Source organism: Nerophis lumbriciformis, linkage group LG03, assembly GCF_033978685.3.
Source record: "Nerophis lumbriciformis linkage group LG03, RoL_Nlum_v2.1, whole genome shotgun sequence".
Taxonomy (NCBI): Eukaryota; Metazoa; Chordata; class Actinopteri; order Syngnathiformes; family Syngnathidae; genus Nerophis; species Nerophis lumbriciformis.
This window is the reverse complement of record NC_084550.2, coordinates 5590001-5600000: the sequence shown is the minus strand read 5'-3', so window position 1 is coordinate 5600000 and position 10000 is coordinate 5590001. Positions and strand designations below refer to the sequence as shown.

At 41.9% G+C, this 10000-nt stretch overlaps 2 protein-coding genes across 3 annotated transcripts in view; one reads left to right on the top strand and one right to left on the bottom strand.

The window, feature by feature from the left end:
- LOC133578183 (uncharacterized) overlaps nucleotides 1-3067 on the top strand; it is a 23700-nt gene extending 20633 nt beyond the window's left edge. For both annotated transcript variants that reach the window (XM_061932401.1, XM_061932393.1), the window contains exon 6: nucleotides 2755-3067. In XM_061932401.1, coding sequence (XP_061788385.1) covers nucleotides 2755-2915 — 161 coding nt within the window. In that variant the 3' untranslated portion in view covers nucleotides 2916-3067. The remainder of the gene's footprint in view (nucleotides 1-2754) is intronic.
- Nucleotides 3068-3294: 227 nt separating this feature from the next.
- On the bottom strand, nucleotides 3295-9115 carry LOC133578196 (uncharacterized). The gene is made up of 2 exons (XM_061932412.1): nucleotides 8868-9115; nucleotides 3295-4187 (listed from the first exon to the last, which is right to left on the bottom strand). The coding sequence occupies exons 1-2, from the start codon at nucleotides 9031-9033 to the stop codon at nucleotides 3295-3297; spliced, it is 1059 nt and encodes a 352-aa protein (XP_061788396.1). The 5' UTR covers nucleotides 9034-9115.
- Between the last annotated feature and the right edge of the window lie 885 nt (nucleotides 9116-10000).

Sequence of the window (10000 nt, the reverse complement as noted above, 5' to 3'; positions counted from 1 at the left end):
TGTATACTTGTATGTATATATATATATATATGTGTGTGTATATATTTATGTATGTATGTGTGTATGTATATATATATATATACATAAATATTGGACAAGTCGCCAACACAGATAGACAGACAACATTCACACACTAGGGCTAATTTAGTGTTGCCAATCAACCTATCCCCAGGTGCATGTCTTTGGAGGTGGGAGGAAGCCGGAGTACCCGAAGGGAACCCACACAGTCACAGAGAGAACATGCAAACTCCACTCAGAAGGATCCCGAGCCCAGGATCGAACCCAGGACCTTCGTATTGTGAGGCACACGCACTAACCCTTGTATCACCGTGTGTGTGTGTGTATGTATGTATGTATATGTACAGTACAGGCCAAAGGTTTGGACACACCTTCTCATTCAATGTGTTTTTTTTATTTTCATGACTATTTACATTGTAGATTGTCACATCAAAACTATGACTGAACACATGTGGAGTTATGTACTTGAAATAACTGAAAACATGTTTTATATTCTAGTTTCTTCAAAATAGCCACCCTTTGCTCTGATTACTGTTTTGCACAGTCTTGGCATTCTCTCCATGAGCTTCAAGAGGTAGTCACCTGAAATGGTTTTCACTTCACAGGTGTGCTTGAAGCTCATCAAGAGAATGCCAAGAGTGTGCAAAGGCAGTAATCAGAGCAAAGGGTGGCTATTTTGAAGAAACCAGAATATAAAACATGTTTTCAGTTACTTCACCTTTGAAATGAAAGTTGAAATGTTGATCTATTATCTCATATTCATCTTTTGATGTCAAACCCAAATGTTTTCAGTCTACAACAAAAATAAAGGAACTGGCCTCACCGTTCCAATACTTTTGGAGGGCACTGTGTGTGTGTGTGTGTGTGTGTGTGTGTGTGTGTGTGTGTGTGTGTGTGTGTGTGTGTGTGTGTGTGTGTGTGTGTGTGTGTGTGTGTGTGTGTGTGTGTGTGTGTGTGTGTATTCATATTATACATCCATTTTCTACCGCTTGTCCCTTTCGGGGTCACTGGAGCTTATCTCAGCTACATTCAGGCGGTAGGCGGGGTACACCCTGGACAAGTCTCCACCTCATCACAGGGCCAACACAGATAGACAGACAGCATTTACACTCACATTCACACACTAGGGACCATTTAGTCTTGCCAATCAACCTATATTTATATATATATAAATAAATAAATAAATAAATATATATATATATATATATATATATATATATATATATATATATTTATATATATATTAAAAAAAAATATATATATATATATATATATGAATACCGGTATACCGTATTTTCCGCACCATAAGCCGCCCTGGGTTATAAGCCGCGCCTTCAATGAACGGCATATTTCAAAACTTTGTCCACCTATAAGCCGCCCCGTGTTATAAGCCGCATCTAACTGCGCTAAAGGGAATGTCAAAAAAACAGTCAGATAGGTCAGTCAAACTTTAATAATATATTAAAAACCAGCGTGATGTGGGCGCGCATGGAGTCGTATATCAACATGGACGGAGCTGCGTGAAAAAAGCCACCCGGCCTCTTCGCGTAAACTTCCCTTAACCACTCGCTCGTCTTTTCTTCATCCATCCATCCCTTCGAGTTAGCTTTTATGATGACGCCGGCTGGAAAGGTCTCTTTTGGCAAGGTCTTCCTTTTGAATATCACCATGGGTGGAAGTTTCTGGCCATTAGCATGGCAAGCTAGAACCACAGTGAAGGATGACTTCTCATTCCCTGTGGTGCGAATATTCACCGTACGTGCTCCCGTTGTATCCACAGTGCGGTTCACAGGAATATCAAAAGTCAGTGGAACCTCGTCCATGTTGATAATGTTCTCTGGCCGGATCTTTTTTTCAGCTATCTTGTTTTTACAATATGCACGGAAAGTAGCCAGCTTTTCTTGAAAGTCTTTAGGCAGTTGCTGTGAAATAGTAGTCCGTGTGCGGATGGAGAGATTGTGTCTTTTCATGAACCGGAAACCTGTCGCTTAGTAGGAGCCATTTTGTGGTCTTTACAGATGTAAACACACAAAGGAAATGAAACGTAATATCCGCGCGCTTCTTCTTCTTCTACGGGGGCGGGTGGTTGCTTACAGTAGAAGAAGCGCTTCCTCTTCTATGGGGGCGGGTGCTTACCTTGGCGGTTGCTTGGCGTAGAAGAAGAAGCGCTTCCTCTTCTACGGGGAAAAAAGATGGCGGCTGTTTACCGTAGTTGCGAGACCGAAACTTTATGAAAATGAATCTTAATATTAATCCATATATAAAGCGCACCGGGTTATAAGCCGCACTGTCAGCTTTTGAGTAAATTTGTGGTTTTTAGGTGCGGCTAACAGTGCGGAAAATACGGTATATATAAATATATATATATATATATATATATATATATATAAATATATATATATATATATATATAAATAAATATATATAAATATATATATATAAATATATATATATATATATATATATATATTAAAAAAATATATATATATATATATATTAAAAAAAAAAATATATATATATATATATATATATATAAAAATATATATATATGTATATATATATAAAAACAAAAAAGCAAAACAAGCTAAAAAAAAATTTAAATACCAATTAATAAAATGTTCACATATAATTAAATATAAATATTTGACGGTCTATGTAATGTTTGACATCCATCCATCCATTTTCTACCGCTTGTCCCTGTCTAAACTAAATGTGTTTGTTGTTTGTGTCCTGCAGACGCACAGCAACTGATTGGCGTTCAAGATGAACATCCACCTCAGGAAGGAAGCTCCACTTTGAAGCAAGAGGAGGAGGAGGAGGAGGAGGAGGCAGAGCCCCTCAATTTAAAGAGGAAGAGGAGGAACTCTGAATCACCCAGGAGGGAGATTATATTTTAAGGCTCGTCTCGCCAAGTTGCCACTGACTTGTCTCTGTGGGAAAAAAAAAAACACACTCGCGTCGACAACTTTCATCAGTCCAATTCCGACATTCTTGCCTCATTTTCTTGTAATTTAGCCAGTTGAATAGCCAAGCTTATATTTAATTATACATTCACACTACTGTGATTAAAGAAAAATATATGTTAATGTCACCTCTGTTTATTTGGGGTGGGGGGACAAGGGGATGGGTCAAAAGCAGAGGATAATTTCACCAAACCTCGTGTGTGTGTGTGTGACTATCAGTGGAACTTTGACTCCATCATCCATGTTGTCCTCAACCAATCAGCCTTTGTGAGGTAAGAACATCAACACAAACTAGACAGGGGAGTATTTCTTCTCAATTGTGTCTCAACATGTGTGCTTTCAAATTTTTCTTATGAGAATAGATTTTACCGCATATTAAACAACCAAAAGGTTTCTCCCCTGTGTGTGTCCTCATGTGCACGTTCATATTACCCCTACAGGAAAACCTCTTACCGCAATATATGCAACTAAAAGGTTTTTCTCCCGTGTGTGTTCTGATGTGTCCCTTCAAACTGGATTTTTGAGAAAACGTGTCGCCACAAATTGAACAACCAAAAGGCTTGAGGCCCGCGTGTGTTCTCAAGTGTGCTTTCAAAGAGGAACTCTGCACGAATCCATCGCCACAAATTGAGCAGCTGAAATGCTTTTCGCCCGCGTGGGTTTCCGCGTGCGCGTCCAACGGTACATTTCCAGCAAACTGTTCACCACAAACGGGGTTTCCTCCCGTGTGCGTCCACATGTGTCGAGTCAAACTGCCCGCTTTAGAATAACTTTTAGCACAAACTGAGCAGGTAAAACATTCCACAACTGTCCTCTTGTTGGAGCACTCAGGTTCGTCGTTGCCGGTGCGAGTCCCGATATCGCCTTCACAGTTTGCATCGCTGCTCGAAGGTCTTTGGGCGTCGTTCCTGTCTTCATTCTCAGGAAAGTGTGACATGTCGTCACTATCGGATAGCGGAGCTATGAGGTTGTCCGCTCGTGGTTCATCTTCACCGTCTTTAATCTTCACAGAGACGACCGTCAGGGGTAATTCGGTGGCGTCAGCATTCTTGGGCCCTGGAAGACGTTCTATATCCTGTGTGATCCCGAGCTCCGCCTCTTCCTCTTTAATGCGAGGGGGCTGTGGATCCTCCTGATTCAAAGCGGAACTCTCCATGTGCAGCTGAGGGGGACGTTCTTCCTGATGACCAATCAGCTGCTGGACATCTGCAGGACCCAAACAACACAACACACTTTAGGTAAACTCCAGTATTCAACCTACAAACCCCGTTTCCATATGAGTTGGGAAATTGTGTTACCGTATTTTCCGCACTATTAGCCGCACCTAAAAACCACAAATTTTCTCAAAAGCTGACAGTGTGCCTTTTAACCCGGTGCGCTTTATATATGGATAAATATTAAGATTCATTTTCATAAAGTTTCGATCTCGCAACTTCGGTAAACAGCCGCCATCTTTTTTCCCGGTAGAACAGGAAGCGCTTCTTCTTCTACGCAAGCAACCGCCAAGGTAAGCACCCGCCCCCATAGAACAGGAAGCGCTTCTTCTTCTACTGTAAGCAACCACCCGCCCGCGTAGAAGAAGAAAAAGCGCGCGGATATACCGTACGTTTCATTTCCTTTGTGTGTTTACATCTGTAAAGACCACAAAATGGCTCCTACTAAGCGTCAGGGATCCGGTTCATGAAAAGACGCAATCTCTCCATCCGCACACGGATTACTATTTCACAGCAACTGATATTCCTGTGAAACGCACTGTGGATACAACGGGAGCACGTACGGTGAATATTCGCACCACAGGGAATGAGAAGTCATCCTTCACTGTGGTTCTAGCTTGCCATGCTAATGGCCAGAAACTTCCACCCATGATGATATTCAAAAGGAAGACCTTGCCAAAAGAGACCTTTCCAGCCGGCGTCATCATAAAAAGCTAACTCGAAGGGATGAATGAAGAAAAGATGAGCGAGTGGTTAAGGTAAGTTTAAGTTTACGCGAAGAGGCCGGGTGGCTTTTTTCACGCAGCTCTGTCCATGTTGATATACGTATGTTTGTGATTGCACATTTGCGTACATTTTGGGAGTGAACAGAGTTGTTAGAACGCTGGTTTTTAATATATTATTAAAGTTTGACTGACCTGACTGTTTTTTTGACATTCCTTTAGCGCAGTTAGATGCGGCTTACAACACCGGGCGGCTTATAGGTGGACAAAGTTTTGAAATATGCCGTTCATTGAAGGCGCGGCTTTTAACCCAGGGCGCCTTATGGTGCGGAAAATACGGTAGATGTAAATATAAACGGAATACAATGATTTGCAAATCATTTTCAACCCATATTCAGTTGAATATGCTACAAAGACAACATATTTGAAGTTCAAACTGATAAACATTTTTTTGTTCCATCCATCCATCCATCTTCTTCCGCTTATTCGAGGTCGAGTCGCGGGGGCAGCAGCTTAAGCAGGGAAGCCCAGACTTTCCTCTCCCCAGCCACTTCGTCCAGCTCCTCCCGGGGGATCCCGAGGCGTTCCCAGGCCAGCCGGGAGACATAGTCTTCCCAACGTGTCCTGGGTCTTCCCCGTGGCCTCCTACCGGTCGGACATGCCCGAAACACCTTCTTAGGGAGGCGTTCGGGTGGCCTCCTGACCAGATGCCCGAACCACCTCATCTGGTTCCTCTCGATGTGGAGGAGCAGCGGCTTTACTTTGAGCTCCCCCCGGATGACAGAGCTTCTCACCCTATCTCTAAGGGAGAGCCCCGCCACCCGGCGGAGGAAACTCATTTCAGCCGCTTGTACCCGTGATCTTGTCCTTTCGGTCATAACCCAAAGCTCATGACCATAGGTGAGGATGGGAACGTAGATCGACCGGTAAATTGAGAGCTTTGCCTTCCGGCTCAGCTCCTTCTTCACCACAACGGATCGATACAGCGTCCGCATTACTGAAGACGCCGCACCGATCCGCCTGTCGATCTCACGATCCACTCTTCCCTCACTCGTGAACAAGACTCCGAGGTACTTGAACTCCTCCACGTGGGGCAAGATCTCCTCCCCAACCCGGAGATGGCACTCCACCCTTTTCCGGGCGAGAACCATGGACTCGGACTTGGAGGTGCTGATTCTCATCCCAGTCGCTTCACACTCGGCTGCGAACCGATCCAGCGAGAGCTGAAGATCCTGGCCAGATGAAGCCATCAGGACCACATCATCTGCAAAAAGCAGAGACCTAATCCTGCAGCCACCAAACCAGATCCCCTCAACGCCTTGACTGCGCCTTGAAATTCTGTCCATAAAGGTTATGAACAGAATGGGTGACAAAGGGCAGCCTTGGTGGAGTCCAACCCTCACTGGAAACGTGTCCGACTTACTACCGGCAATGCGGACCAAGCTCTGGCACTGAGCATACAGGGAGCGGACTGCCACAATCAGACAGTCTGATACCCCATACTCTCTGAGCACTCCCCACAGGACTTCCCGAGGGACACGGTCGAATGCCTTCTCCAAGTCCACAAAACACATGTAGACTGGTTGGGCAAACTCCCATGCACCCTCAAGGACCCTGCCGAGAGTATAGAGCTGGTCCACAGTTCCACGACCAGGACGAAAACCACACTGTTCCTCCTGAATCCGAGGTTCGACTATCCGGCGTAGCCTCCTCTCCAGTACACCTGAATAGACCTTACCGGGAAGGCTGAGGAGTGTGATCCCACGATAGTTGGAACACACCCTCCGGTTCCCCTTCTTAAAGAGAGGAACCACCACCCCGGTCTGCCAATCCAGTGGTACCGCCCCCGATGTCCACGCGATGCTGCAGAGTCTTGTCAACCAAGACAGCCCCACAGCATCCAGAGCCTTAAGGAACTCCGGGCGGATCTCATCCACCCCCGGGGCCTTGCCACCGAGGAGCTTTTTAACTACCTCAGTTTAATCTACCTCAGTAATTTCGAGAGTCTCCCGGAAAATTCGGGAGGGTTGGCAAGCATGGTTTTGCGGCATGTTACAAAAAATAATGCACTTTGTGACTTCAATAATAAATATGGCAGTGCCATGTTGGCATTGTTTCCCATAATTTGAGTAGATTCATTTTGGAAAACCTTGTTACATTGTTTAATGCATCCAGCGGGGCATCACAACAAAATTAGGCATAATAATGTGTTAATTCCACCACTGTATATATCGGTATCGCTTGATATCGGAATCGGTAATAATTACCTGCCAACTTTTGAAATCAGAAAAACCTAGTAGCCAGGGTCCAGGGGCCGCAGGCCCCGGTAGGTCCAGGACAAAGTCCTGGTGGGGGGTTCAGGCTTCGCCCCCCGACGCAAAATGATTATTAGCATTCAGACAGGTTAAAATGTTGCTAAAACCATCACTTTTCTATCAGTCACAGTGACTTTTCAAAACAAAAATATTACAGCAAAAATCATATGGGTTGATTGACATGTTTATTCTGTAAGCTAACTTCAATAGTTTGAAATTATTTTGACAGTTAATGCCAGTTATCCTGTCAACCTTTCACAAGACTTCAATTTGTTAATTGAAAGTATAAACAGTATAAACACTTTTTACAGTAAACAAATGGTAAAACAGTACTAAACAATTCCATTAAAAAAAAAAATTGGTGTCATTATTAACTTTCTGTCCAAGCTTGTATAATCTACTGCCTTGTTCAATTGTAAAAAATATTCTGTGCCTAAAATTCACATTTCTATCACAATTATCATACTGTAAACATGGTAAGCTAACTTCATTAAAATTAATAGTCCTGTCAATAGCATGGAATTACAATTCAAATGTAGTTTGTTTGTAAGCCTTTCAAAAGAATTCAAAATATGAAAAATTAATGAAAATTAATTGAAGCCATCAGACACTTGAAAAGTGGCACATCACATCTCTAATGTAATCATTTGAACTTTTCAACAGAAATAGCACTGCAAAAATATTAAGGACATACTTCTGTATTTTGGTAGTTATGCTGTCAACATTTAACAAGATTTCTTCAACTTGGACTTGAAAGCATAAATAGTATAAACACTTTTAACAGTATAACAGTACTAAACAATTCCAATAGATAACATTGGTGTCATTACCTTTTTGTGGCTAAAATCCGAAAAACGTTGAAAGTTTTCCACTTGTATCGCTAGCAACGGCATTAGACTTGTGTTTTTTTGTCCCAACGTGGTCTTTTACATCGCTAATTCCTCCGTGTCCGATCGAAAAATCTTGTCGGCACAAGGTGCAATTCGCGTAGTTTTCACCCTTTTTGGAACGGATAATTATTCCCGGATAGGCTTTTGAATATTCTTCACGGAATGACTGCGGTTTTCTTTTCGGTTTAAGACTCGTTTGCGATTTTTCTCCGGCTGATTCCATGATCGTTCGCTCGTTTGGAAACAATGGCAACTGGTGCCTCGTGCTTGGCAGCGGTGCTATAAATAGCCTCGCGCATTTTAAAAAAATATTTGTTTTAAATTAATGAAAAACCGTATTTTTTATCACTGCAACCGTAACCCGGAATAGGTTGATGAAAACTGTACTAATTACGGGAAAACCGGAGTAGTTGGCAGGTATGGTAATTAAGAGATGACAATATCGAAATATCGGCAAAAAAGCCATTGTCGGACATCTCTAAAAAAAAAAGATGAAATGATGATAATGATGATGATGACGCTGCAATGAGATGTTTTCTTGATGCAGAACATTCTAGCTGCAAGAAGTCCAGCCACCATTTTGTTCTCCCCCAGTCCACCATCTTGTTAGCCATCCTACATTGGCCAATATCTTGGATTTTATCATTACGGTACTGCGGTTAAACATATGAGTCTCGTTCATTCTGTCCCCGTAAAATAGCGACGACATAAAGTGTGTAAGATAAGCAAGAGCATGTCAACAAACCTTCAACGTGTAGCACAATAGGAGACCTGCTAACAGCTTCCAGTTGTCGCTCCTTCTCTCTTGTTCGAGAAAGTTCCTCCTCGTAGGACGCGATTGTTCTTTCGAACAGCGCGAATATTTCATCCGCCGCCGCCATTAGTCGCTCCCTCACCAACTCTTTCAACATTTTTGAAAGTTTTACAGTCGACAACTTCGCCTTTGTTGTCTTGTGCCGTTGCGGCTTTCGCTAACGTCCGCCTTTCTCTTCTTCCCTGCTTATTGGCTTGCAGCCATTCCATAAAAGTTGCCTGCCGCCCCCTACTGCATCGGAGTATGCAACACTTAGACCTCTTTTTCCATTTACCGTCAAAATAACAGCTATACATTTTTTTTATTATTGACATCCAGCATCAGACATTCATATCCATTGTTTGTATATATATTATATATCTGTTGTCTGCCCTAAATGTCGAAATAGAAACAGCAAAAAAACTAAGTAATATCTACAAATACATCAATTAATTAAACAAAAAAGGAATAATAATACATTAATAATAATAATCAAAAATAGAATATACATATATACCATACTTGCCAACCCTCCCGAATTTTCCGGGAGACTCCCGAAATTCAGCAGCTCTCCGGAAAACCTCCCGAGACAAATATTCTCCCGAAAATCTCCCGATTTTCAGCCGGAGCTGGAGGGGGCGTGGCCTGAGTGAGGACAGCCTTTTTTTTTTATGACAGGAGGACAACAGGGTGACAAGAACTAAATCATCCCGACTAGAGATGAATTATATTATTATGTTTATCTTACCTAAAAATAAATATATTTATTAATTACGAAAAAAAAAAACTAAATACATTTTTACTATATTTTGCTAAAAACATCAAAATTAATTGTGTTTTTATTTGTATTTTTTCTGACTCCTTATTACATCCAGCCATAGAATTATACATTAAAATAAACATATATGAAATAATTAATTTTAAATGATCATAATAATCCATTTAAAATGACCATATTTAATTATTACAATAATTGCTTGTTTATCAACAACTTTAGCATTTTATTCATTACATTTTGAAGCTCTCAGAAGCCAAGTTATGTTATATCAATTATCTAAACACAGTTTTGTTTGCATATTTTCAGG

Excerpts from the sequence above, each read along its gene's own strand:
- LOC133578196 (XM_061932412.1), bottom strand. The coding sequence starts at position 9,033 with ATGTTGAAAGAGTTGGTGAGGGAGCGACTAATGGCGGCGGCGGATGAA. Across the intron at positions 4,188-8,867 it reads TATTGTGCTACACGTTGAAG|ATGTCCAGCAGCTGATTGGT; the intron begins GTTTGTTGACAT and ends TGGGTCCTGCAG.